At 41.3% G+C, this 12595-nt stretch overlaps 1 protein-coding gene across 5 annotated transcripts in view; it reads right to left on the bottom strand.

Moving 5' to 3' along the window:
• The window catches only part of SEC24A (SEC24 homolog A, COPII coat complex component), a 40299-nt gene extending 33070 nt beyond the window's left edge, over positions 1–7229 (bottom strand). For 3 of the 5 annotated variants that reach the window (XM_061617137.1, XM_061617138.1, XM_061617141.1), the window contains exon 1: positions 7130–7229. In XM_061617137.1, coding sequence (XP_061473121.1) covers positions 7130–7214 — 85 coding nt within the window. In that variant the 5' untranslated portion in view covers positions 7215–7229. Of the gene's footprint in view, positions 1–6934 lie in introns of all 5 variants that reach the window. The other 2 variants (XM_061617139.1, XM_061617140.1) reach the window with 1 other exon arrangement.
• Positions 7230–12595: the final 5366 nt, after the last annotated feature.

The raw sequence follows: 12595 nt of genomic DNA, 5'->3' as shown, positions 1-12595 counted from the left end.
ATAATAAGAACTAATACGTTAAGATTTTTGCATTAATCAACTAAAAAAGATGTGCAGGTGCTGAATACATGGTTTGTATCCAATGGCTGCACAAACAGAAATTCACACCAGGGAATAACCCCCCCCCCCGCTCCTCACTATAGTCTCCTGTGAACCTGAAAATTCTCTCCTGAGGGTCAGAGGACCCTTAGCAAAGGCCTAAGATGTGGGGTTGGGAGCTTCGAGAGGACACAAGGAAACAGCACAAAATCAAGCAGAAGCACCTTCTGTGAATGCTGCTGTATTAGCATTACTGCACATGATATAGTACATGATTACATGAAGGGAGGGAATAAGCCATGTTAACTACTGGAGTGCCCAAGCTATGTGTGATGCAGAAGACACGGAGTATATCAGAACAGTTTTGGTTGTTACTTTAATGCACACATAGGGGATTCCATATTTGATCAGATCAACAGCAATGGGAAGAGGTTTAGCACCTTCCTAATTAGTGGGTTTAGCCTCTTCCTAATTAAAAAACACCTCCTCCTAACAAGAACATTTTTCTCCCCAAAGGAGAAAAATAACTTTATCTGATGTCTCTGCCCTCATCTACAAATGGGGAAACAGAAAGGGGATAGCCATCCCAAACTACTGCTTTGATCACATTTAGAACCCTCTGCATCTGTCTTAAAAGTGAAAACAAGAGCTGCCAGGAGATGTTTCACATGTCTCCTGTGTCATATTTGGTTTGGCTCCAAGTTGCCAAGAGGCAGCAAGGGAGAAGACCACAGTCAAGTCAATCTGTTTCAGCCACAGGCTGTACACAGAGTTACAAACAATGGGAGCATGAAATAAAGACACAAAGCAGACAGCCACAAATAAGATGAAAGAATAAATTACAGCACTACCGAAGAGTCACATCAAATATCACTACACCAATCCAAGTAACAAATCAAACACATCAGCCTCAAAAAGAATTTTGCCAAGCCAGAAGTGGAGACTGTGTTGTTTCCATTATAAAAGGCCTTGTTTTCTGTAAAGGTAAAGGTGTCCCAGCACTTGTAGTGCGAGTCGTTTCCAACTCTTAGGGTGACGTCTTGCGACGTTTACTAGGCAGACCGTATATATGGGGTGGGATTGCCAGTTCTTTCCCCGGCCTTTCTTTACCCCCCAGCGTATGCCGGGTACTCATTTTACCGACCACGATGGATGGAAGGCTGAGTGGACCTTGACCCCTTTTACCGGAGATTCGACTTCCTCCTTCCGTTGGAATCGAACTCCGGCCGTGAGCAGAGTTTTTGGCTGCGTTACTGCCGCTTACCACTCTGCGCCACTGTAGATTTGACCAAATTGCTTTTAATCAGCTGGAGGAGAAATTTATTCCTGATACTCAGAGTTGTGGAAGAACTAAACAAGTTATGTGCAATACTCTCACCTGCCACAGATACCGAGGTGCAAACTGAAGGGGATGCTCCAATATTTTAAATCTAGAACTGCAGAGGGTATTTTGTAGAATGGAAGAAGGATAAACACATTTCTCAACACAATTGTTAATATCAGTTAAATAGCTTTCAACACCAAGCTTGTACTTAAACATACCATAACACCCCATATGCCCACCCCATCCTGCTAAGACACTTTATGCATCTCTCAACATGCACTTAAATCCCAGTATTAAAAAAGCTGCTCCATATGCAAAAAACTCAAACCGTGATGAGTATGATAATCTCTGCAAAATTCTGGTATTATACGATGTAAACTGGCTGGCTGAGCTGGACTGAGTACATTCCATCAGATTTTTGGGAGGCTACTTTGAGTCTTAGCAATTTAGTCCAATACTTGAAAAGGTACAAATGCCCCCACAATTCTACCCAAAGTATGCTTGCTTTACCTCAGATAAAATACTCTTGGGGAGAGGGGTACCTAGAATAGTCCTTAAAAAACAAACTATTCTGAGAAAATTCAAGATCAGCAAGCCCACCATTCTCTCAAAATTTGACTCAAGAGGAGACTAAGGATATAATTTGGACAAGAGTTTTTAAGAAAGGGCAATCTGCTTGCCACTATAGGCACCCCAATATCTTGAGAGCATCTAATACTAACTTTTACTTTTGCATTTTTTGAGTTTCCAGCGAAAGAAAATTGTATCTTGAAATACACTTATTTGTTCAATTTGTGGCATCAAGATAACAACTATGCATGGTAGCTGGGGAAGTATAACTTTGGTTTTGTCATAATTAATGTTTCGCAGAATCCAATCTGTTTCAGTTAATCAACTGTATTTTAAAAAAACAGTCTGCTAAGACCTACCAAAGTATGAGAACTAAGCAGCACATCTTCCATTCTGTCATCACCATGTGTCTCTGGGATGCCATTAGTTTAAAAAGGGGGGGGGGACAGGTGAAACAGACAACAGTGTGAAGAACTGCAACAACTGATAAGTAAGACTGGTATACCAGAAAGTTTCCCTGAACGTCTCTCCAAGGGTGCAGATATTTTGGCTACCCATCACTCAGAGGACAGGTAGTGTCTCTAAGAGACATTTTACTGAGGTTTACAGGCCTCTGAATCTTTGTGCAGCTGCAGGATCAAGCCCGTCTCCTTTCATGAGAAGGACTGAAATCAGAGGTCCACAATGCCTTACCAGTTTGCCACTGGTAAACATGGTCTTTATTCTGGCAGGAACTTTCCTCATCCTTCTCCAGAGTCTAGAGAAAGAAAAGGGCTTAGGAAAACCCCTCATCCATGCTGAGTTTTGGCTGCATTCAGAAGCAATAAGGTTTGTAGCTTCCAGCAGCCTCCAAAGTCCAGCAGAAGGTTACAGACCTTGGCCCCTCTCTCCACCCGCACACATGCACACAGGAGCTTGTCTTAATAAAAGTTCTGCTCACCAGTATAATCTAAGCAAATACTAAATGATAATGGCTTTCAGGTGTGCTTTCTATATATTGTACATCCTAACTGCCAAAAATAAGCAGTCCAAGCTACTTGTTCACATTTGGTTTTCGGTTTCAAATTGACAACTCAGCAACAGATCCACCCATTCTGTTTTTCTAAAAGCAGTAATGACACATACTTTCTAATGAGCAACTGAGCTCTCATTGATTTCCAATTCTTTAAGCCAGATTTCTTGAATTAAATGTAATCAGTAAACCTGGGAATTCACTTCCCCATCCCATCCCCAGCTAACATCCTGCAATGTTCCAGGATAAGACTGTAAGGAACTGCAATCCATATAAGTCTGGAAGGTAATCAGATAACACTGAATATGTGAACTAGCCATAGCAAACAATGAGTAAACAAAATTATCTATGGAAGAATCAAACTTATCTTGGATGCTATGAACAGGGATACACTGAAATGGAATTACACACGTGTATGTGGCACAGCTGGAGCTCAAAGTAAAATTCTGCTCTCCCTTCCTTTAGAACTTGTCACTCTTCTATCTGGAGCAAGCCAGAGGTGTTCTGGACAATGCACAGATGCCCTTGTACAGCTCAGGATAAGTGAATAGGCAGATTTAACAATCTGATTTTATTTAAGATTTGTATGCTACTTTTCCAACAACCACTTCAGGTCAGAGTGGCTCACAACAACAAAGCATTAATGAATGAAAACACTTCCTCATACAAAGGAAATATACAATTAAAGTATAATAAATACAATAAATAAATCAAAATACTGTAACACAGCAAAATCACAAAATACAAATCAATCACACAGGATCCATGTTAGGATGTACGTCAGTAATAAAAAAGAACTGGTGTTCCACCTCTTGCAGTGCAATTTTGACAGGTGAGAGACCACCCACTTGTCAATCATCTGATGTTATGACATGAGGTTACTGACAGGGAGCACACCTACGAAGGTATGCTGCTCAGCAGTTACATAGGAACCCTCTGAAGTTCATTTACAGGAAGACCCTAAAGTAAAGAAGCCTTTTCCCCTCTGCAGATTAAGTAGTTTGTTCCTCCAAAGAGAATATTTTTTCCTCTGCAGATGGATCAATGCTCCATTTGGAGAAAGTGGTTTGAATTCGCTCTCCCTCCAAATGGAGAAAATGAGCCCTTTTCACTGCACCAGGGAATTCCGCATGGAGAACTCCCTAGCACAGCCAATCCAAGTGGGGCTCGTTGCCAGCACCTATCCATTGACTGGCACTGAAAGGGAGCTCTGCTTGCAAACAATCAGGAGCTCAGCTCCAGATTGTTGCTCTGCAGCCACGTCCATACCTGCTGCACATCTGACATCACATATGACATGAGATGTGGGGCAAGTAGCTGTGGTTTGTGGTGAATGACCTCAGGCCAAATTGGGATCCATGCCAGGCTTAATTAGGCCCACAAGCTGGAGTTCCCCCTCTGCTGACATGTGTCCCAGAGGCCATGGCAATAAATGAGAAAAGCCGAAGGGACAGCACCTTGAGATGCACAGTATCAAGAGTAAGACCAATGAAAACTAATGAAATGGATTGCTAGAATATTAAGAATTCAAAAGTTAAACATCAAGGTGAGGGTGTCATGGAAGCCCAACACAGACAATCTTGGTGAAATCCGACAAATAATTGAAATGTACCAAATCAAGATTGTGGCTGTGCCATCACATTATGCCCCCTTTATGCCAACTGTGAAATCCTAGCACCCGTTCCAATGCTTTGCTGCAGCTATACAGATAAAGCTCATATCTAGCTCATATCTAGGAACACATTAATTATTATGCAACAAGTCCTGAGTTGCCTCCTTCAAGGCAACAGAAAGAACCAGAGTATGGAGTTCCCCCAGGAATGTCAGGATAAAGGCCCTATAATTGTGCACAATTTGGAAACTTATGCTATTACAGAACTTTCATCTGAACACACCAGTTTAACTTTTTAAATAATTATTGAGAACCCTTTTTCGAATATATAACAATTACCAAATAAATCCAATATACAACGTGGCAACTCTCTAAAATAGCCATACAAATGCTATAAGCTGTACTTGACTGCTCAGAAACTCACAAACTGGAATATTTGGGAAGTCCTATAACCATGCTCATCCTCTTATAATCAAGCAATATCAGTTCACATGATAACTAGGGCAATGGTGCTGGCACTGCCAGTAGAGGTATGGTCATCCAAAGGGTGTGGGCCAGTTGTATGCCTGATTCATGTGTAAAGGGGTTTATTTGTTTACCCCACAAAAAACTTTCTTTAACATGCCACATCTTAATTCCACAAGCAAAGAACTCTCCAATTCTTAGAAAGCATAACATTCATCTAATTTTACATCCCCTCCTGCAACATATTCCAATGGCCTCACTTAGGCCCTGGTCAGGCATAACTAGAAACTTTGGTTTTCTGCCACATGAATCTCTTAAATTCATTAATGCAGAACTGTGCATTTTAGCAGTAGCACTTTCTTACCAGCAATCCACTATCTGCTTGTATATTGTTCTATTTAGAGTGCAAGTTGCTCAGAAAAGGGGCTAGTTTTATGATATATAAGCCATTCATTATATTGGCAAAACATAAGTCACATTCAAAATCCAGAATCATGTATCCAAAAATTACTAAGTGTCTTAAGAAACATATAAATTCTAATTTTAGAAAATAAACATATTTTAAGTCAGTCATTTTAACTGTAGATACCAAAGTATAAATGCGCAACTATTTATGTATAAGAGCCATATTTCAGGAAAAAAACAAGATCCTCCTACTGCCACATAGACAAATCAAGTTCTAAACGGTGGCTGAGGCCTCAAAGCATTTGTGAAGCTATTTTAATGCCACACCACATCTTGATTCCAAAACAAAAAATGTTTTTTAAAGTAAAACAACTGCACATATTTCAGACACTGTTTAGAAAAGCAGTCAAGAAGCATGCTTTTCTAGTGTTATAAGCCAAGACATAGTAATAACAACATTATGTCAGCATTTGGCACCATGATTTTAGGACAGTTGGCCAGGGCTTCATAAACCACGGTTTACTGAGCAGCAGAAAAGTTGTGTCTAACCCAGAATTCATCTGCTTGATGTTCCATCAGCCCCATCCAGCTACATAACTTCACAATAAAGGTTGCCAATTGCTTTGTTTCACCCAGAAACATCTGCAGGTGTACCTGTGGGTGAAGGGGCATAGTTCATACAGTCCTCCACCCAGTCTCGGGTTAAACTTTTGTTCCATAGTGGAAGAATTAAGCAATCAACCCGATAAACAAGATCCTATGTTACACTTTGTATCTAAACACTCACGCCAGCAGCTCTTTATCATGATTCACTAGATCTTTTGCTGAAGAACACAAAATAAAGCTACTTCCACATGGCATGCAGTCCTCTTCACACGGAGCAGCCACTCAACATCTTTTCTGTTCCTTCTATATTAAGATCTGGAAATACTCCAGCAAGAAATATTTTCACATTTAAACATACCACCAGGGACCCGACCCACCCCACCCCACCCCACCCCCCCACAAGCCTCCTAACACAAAATACCAAAGATTACCATGAAGCCAAAACAGGATACGAAGTCCAGTCTAAATAATAGTAGTCCTGCTCAAAGCACTTCCCTATTACTCACTCGCTATTTGAGGAGCAGTGATTTCTAATTAAGGATCCAGCCGGAAAACGTAAACAAGGCCTTAAAGTCTCAGTAAGGATAAGAACTAGAAACTCTCTGGGGCTCAAAGCCAATTGCCCACCGTGTGAGCCGTTCCAGCAGGCCCAACCAACAAACGAGAAGACCGACTTAGCGTTCACTGCTACACACACCCCCCTATCTTTACTGCTCGCGCTCTCTCGTCTCGTCCCCGCTGGAATGCACCCACCTATCCACCCACGAGCCGTGATACCGGCATCTTTCAGACACAACACATGTGGCAATGTTAGCCACTAAGGTGGGCATATTCGATCCCGTTAGGCAGCACCACCAGGGTCCTCTCCGACCCCACCCGGACGCAGCCCGGCCTCACCCACCGTTACTGTACGGCTGTTGTTGCGCTTGTCCAGCCCCGTTCTGGCTGCTGTACACAGGTCTCCCCGGCTGGGCCATAGTGCCAGTGGTGGTGTCGGCGGCGGCAGCGACCGCGGGAGGGTTGGTGAGCTACTACTTGTGACTGCGCGCCCGGCCCTAGCGCCAAGCCCAGAGGGGGAAGGCGGGGAAGCACTCACCCTCCTCACACCGGAAGGGACTGGACGATGTCGCGCAAGCGCACTTCTTACACGTGGCACTTCCGGGAGAGAGACCAGCAGTCATAGGCGTGGCTTATTGTTAAAGAGCTGCGGTCTTTGTAAAGGGAGGGAGTGCTTAAAGTATGCTGAGCGCGTTGTTCACTTTTTCTTTCTTCAGCCGGATTCACCAAGATCTTGGAATCTATTTTCAACATTAAACTAAACCACAGTATTTCTGCACTACGAATAAATAATAAGAGTATCCCTTAGGATGTGTAGAGTGGTTTACTTCACCCCTGAATAGTAAACACCAGCCCCCGCGTATGTGGAATTAGGAAGAAAGTCTTTCAGGCTGCAATCCGATACAAATCTACTCAGAAGTAAGCTCCAATGGGATTTACTCCCAGGTGAGTGTATATTGGATTGCAGCCCTAGTTACTTAAAGGTGGTTTGCCAGTAGACTTTATTTACGCGCTTCTCGTGTCCGATTTTTGGAATTAACTCTTACACCTTAAGTAAATTCTCGGCTTCAAAAAATCATGAGACATCCCTTATCTGGATGGGAAAAACACTTTTACAATGTGATACCAAAAGGTAAAGAACAAGTCCTGAAAGCAGAGAGACGTGATGCAATCAGATCCACTCCAGCTATCGCTGTACATTTAAAAATGTCCTTCCTAAGTGACTTGTGAAAGAAGACGATTCCATGTTGCAATCTTTCTGCAGGGGAAGACAGCCACAGTCATTCTTCGTGTGGGAATATTTAATAAAGAAAGATAAGCTCACTCACTGGAGATTCATATAATAGATACCATGCCGATCTCTCCCGATATGAACCTACCCGCTCACTACGTTCAACATCAAAGGCCCTCCTCCCAGTCCCGACCCACAGAGAGGCTCGGAGGGTTGTAACAAGATCCAGGGCCTTTTCAGTAGTGGCCCCCGAATTATGGAACAGTCTCCCCGATGAGGTACACCTGGCGCCTACACTTTTATCTTTTCGGTGCCAGGTTAAAACCTTTTTATTCTCCCAGGCATTTTAACTTAATTTATTTTTTAGCTTTCAATTTATACCAGGCTGTTTTACTGTTTAATATGTATGCTTTTTACTGACCTTTGTAATTTTATTGTATTTTACTCTATGTTGTGCACCGCCCTGAGAGCCTTTTGGCTGTGGGCGGTATAGAAATCGAAATAAAATAAAATAAAATAAAAAATCAACCTGCCATACTGACACGCTGAATTTTCAATGCATGAGCCATACTGACCAGCTGCGAGCACACTAGTTGCCTACAGCAAAGGGGGAATGGTTGATCTGCCAATCACTTCCAAAATCTGTTTGAAACTGAATTAAAAAAACGCATTCCGGCGGATCCCGCCACATTTTACAATAAAAAGGGGCAGGGTTTGACTAGCGTTGTGTGCCCCCATTTTTAGAAGAGGTGAAGACGCCCCAGTACCAGCAGAACAGTAGATCGGTTCCAGTGCATCTCCTGTAGGAATTGAAATCTGTCCGTTTTGGTTCTCTGTTTCTCATTTTTCCAATCTTAAATTCTGTTCTCCACATTTCTACAGTATTTGAGATTTTTTAAAAAAAATCTCATGTTAATTTTCCAGCATTTTAGTGCAAATTTCTCGTAATAGACACTCATTTGTAGGCAGTTTTGGCTAATGTACACGTTTTGTATGCTATTTCTCATTGTATAATGCATTTTTCTTATTTTCACATGTGTTTGCATATATTCATTTTTATGCACACTTTCTCCTAATACATGCATTTTTGTAAACATTGGTTGGTTGGCAAACTGCACTGCAAAATTTGAATAAGTGTGAATTTCAAAGGATGGTTGTGTTTCAATTCTCATATTACTACTGAAGTAAACTGTTTCAAAAGGTAGGTGTGAACTCAGACTAATATAACATAATTAAATGAATTTTAAATGTATAAAAAATTTGATAGCTTTGTCTTGAAATGTGAACTGAATCAAAATTCTCACCCATCTTTAGTTTCCACTTTTCTGAAAATGGCAGTACACAATGCCAGCCAACCTCCGCCCTTTTTTACTCTGAAGCCTGGTGGGATCAGCTTGACTCTGTTTTTAAAAAAATTGCTTCAAAGAGATTTCATTTATTTAAAATATTTCTATCCCACCCTTCCACCCCACAATGGGGCACTCAGGGCGGCTTACAATAAAATTACACAAACACACAATAAAATTATACAGAATAAAAACAAGACAAAACAGTAAAATACATAAAATACAATTATTTAAAATACAATAAGCATATATATACAAACAAACTGAGAAACCTACATGTATATATATGAGTACAAATATGGGGAGATAACAGTAAAAACCACAAGATAAAAATTAAAAAAAAGAGAACATTAAAAATAAAAAACGTAGAAACTGTCCGATTTTGCAACTGATCAGCAGATCAACCCATTCCCCCTCTAGGTGGGGCCAACGGAAAAGCTTTGCTGTAGGCGACTAATGATTCACATACATTTTATTCATCTTTTGAGACACAATCCTATTGTACACTTAAGTTCAATTTAACTCAGTGCACTTTATTTCCCAATAAACATACATATGAGCAAGCTGCATGTGGGTGTTCACACTGGAACTTTACAACTGGTTTGCTACTGAAACTACTGCTGGATCTGCTCCTCCTATTACAGGGTTTGTACTTGAGCAACAATAATTCAATGCTAAATTATTGCTGGAAGACTCAGCAGTACTTTACTTTCCCAGGGATGCCTGCAAAAGGAAGCATAACAGTGTGTCCTCCTGTGGGGCTACCCAAGACATCCTGCTACCTGGGGCAGAGGACAACTGAGTGCCCTTGCCCATTCCATGTATAGAAGCCATCCAGCAGGACTGGCAGTTGAATCTCACTTCAACACTGGTGATGAAACAGTAGTATCCTTCATTGCACCTAAGGGCATCAGAATAGCTTAGCGGCTGGAGGGCAGTCTACATGCGACACACATCTCTGTTCTCCAGCAGACAGGAATAGCTAGGGGAAAGAGGCTCAGAAAGAGCATAGGGGGCATCCCGCACTCCGCCTAATGGTAGGGCCACCTTGCTCTATTGGGCATAAACTGTTTGATAAAATGCCTTCTCAACAAAAACTCCTTTCCTACAGAAGCGACTACTGGAGTAAACTGTTTCAAAAGGTAGGTGTGAACTCAGACTAATATAAGATATAATTAAAATGAACTTTAAATGTATAAAAAAGAAGCCCATGCTAGTCTGTTATATTAATTGCACATTCTCATCAGTATATCTTATTAGTGTGCATTAAATCTGTTAGTTTGGGTTGGTCCAGAAAAAAAACTTTTCAGAAACCATGCCTAAATTGAATCTGAAGTCCACTGTGGATTTCAGAATATTTATTATGAACCAATTTGGCTTCCTTCGTTTTCTGTGTCTTTGAAAATACCTCCAATTTGAAGAGCATGCTATTAAAAATGTTAAAAACCAACACCACCAAAAATCTTTAAGTATATTCAAAGCAGGATACCATCTAGGGAGGTGGTTGGACTCTTGGATGACAAGGGAGTCCAAGGTGTGCTAAAGCAGGATAAGGAGACTGCAGAGAAGCTAAATGAATTCTTTGCATCTGTCTTTGCATCTGGAGGATATAGGGCAGATCCCTATGCCTGAACTATTGCAGGGAGTCCGAGGAACTGAGGCAAATGGTGCTGATGAGAGATGAAGTTCTAGGCTTAATAGACAAAATAAAAACTGGCTAATTGCCGGATCTGGATGGCATCCACCTGAGAATTCCTGAAGAACTCAAATGTAAAATTGCTGATCTTCTAACAAATATAGGTAACTTGTCCCTCAGATCCACCTCCATACCTGAAGACTGGAAAGTGGCCAATGTAACACCAATCTTTAAAAAAGGAGCCAGGGGGTATCACAGAAATTACAGACTGGTCCCCTTAACGGGGAAAACTGGTAGAAAATATTGTTAAAGATAAAATATCCAAGCAGATAGAAGAGTGAGCCTTGCTGAAGCAGAACCAGCATGGTTTCTACAAGGGTGAGTCCTATCTCACTAACCAATTAGAGTTCTTTGAGAGTGTCAACAAGCATATAGATAGAGGTGTTCCAGTGAACGTAGTATACTTGGACTTTCAAAAAGCTTTCCAAAAGGTATCTCAACAAAGACTCCTAAGTAAGCTTAGCAGTCATGGAATAAGCGGAGAGGTCCTCTTGCGGATCAGTTACTGGTTAAGCAGCAGGAAGCAGAGAGTAGGAATAAATGGGCAGTTCTCCCAATGGAGGGCTGTAGAAAGTAGAGTCCCCTGAGGATCAGTATTGGGACCTGCTTTTTAACTTGCTCATACATTATCTAGAGTTAGAAATGAGCACAGAGGTGGCCACGTTTGCTGATGATACTAAATTGTTCAGGGTTGTTAAAACAAAAAGGGATTGCAAGAGCTCCAAAAGGACCTGACTACGTGAATGGGTGGCAAAATGGCAAATGCAATTCAATGTAAACAAGTGTATAGTTATACATATTAGAGCAAAAAATATTTAACATATATGCTCATGAGGTCTGAACTGGCAGTGACTGACCAGGAATGAGACCTTGAGGCTGTAGTGGATAGCTCAGTGAAGATGTCGATCCAGTGTGTGGCAGCTGTGAAAAGGCAAATTCCATGCTAGGGATCATGAGGAAAGGTATTGAAAATAAAACTACCGATATCATACTGCCATTATACAAGTCTATGATGCGGCTTCATTTGGAATATTGTGTACAGTTCTGGTCGCCTCACCTCAAAAAGGATATTATAGAGCTGGAAGATGTTCAATATTTTCAACCAAAATGATCAAGGGGATGGAGCGACTCCCTTATGAGGAAACATTGTAGCATATGGGACTTTTTAGTTTAGAGAAAAGGCGAGTAAGAGGTGACATGATATAGAAGTGTATAGAATTACGCATTGTGTGGAAAAAGTGGATAGAGAAAAGTTTTTCATCCTTTCTCATAACACTAGAACTTGTAGACATCCAATGAACCTGAATGATGGAAGATTCAGGACAGACAAAAGAAAGTACTTCACATGGCACATAGCTAAACTATGGAATTTGCTCCCATAAGAGGCAGTGATGGCCACAACTTGGATGGCTTTAAAAGAATAGGTAAATTTATGGAGGATAATGCTATCAATGGCTATTAGCCATGGTGGCTATGCTGTGCCTCCATAGTAGGAGGTGGTATGCTTCCGAATACCAGTTGCTGGAAACTGCAGGAGGGAAGAGTGCTCTGGCACTCAGGTCCTGCTTGCAGGCTTCCCACGCGCAACTGGTTGGCCACTGTGAGAACAGGATGCTGGATTAGATGGGCCATTGGCCTGATCCAGCTTGCTCTTCTTATGTTCTTATGTTCTCATTAATTAAAACTACCTATCTTTTACATTGCCTTATAATTGCCCTGAACAATAAAAAT

Source organism: Rhineura floridana, chromosome 3 (genome assembly GCF_030035675.1).
Source record: "Rhineura floridana isolate rRhiFlo1 chromosome 3, rRhiFlo1.hap2, whole genome shotgun sequence".
Lineage (NCBI taxonomy): Eukaryota > Metazoa > Chordata > Lepidosauria > Squamata > Rhineuridae > Rhineura > Rhineura floridana.
The sequence above is the reverse complement of the archived record's forward strand: the minus strand, read 5'-3'. Positions and strand labels throughout refer to the sequence as shown.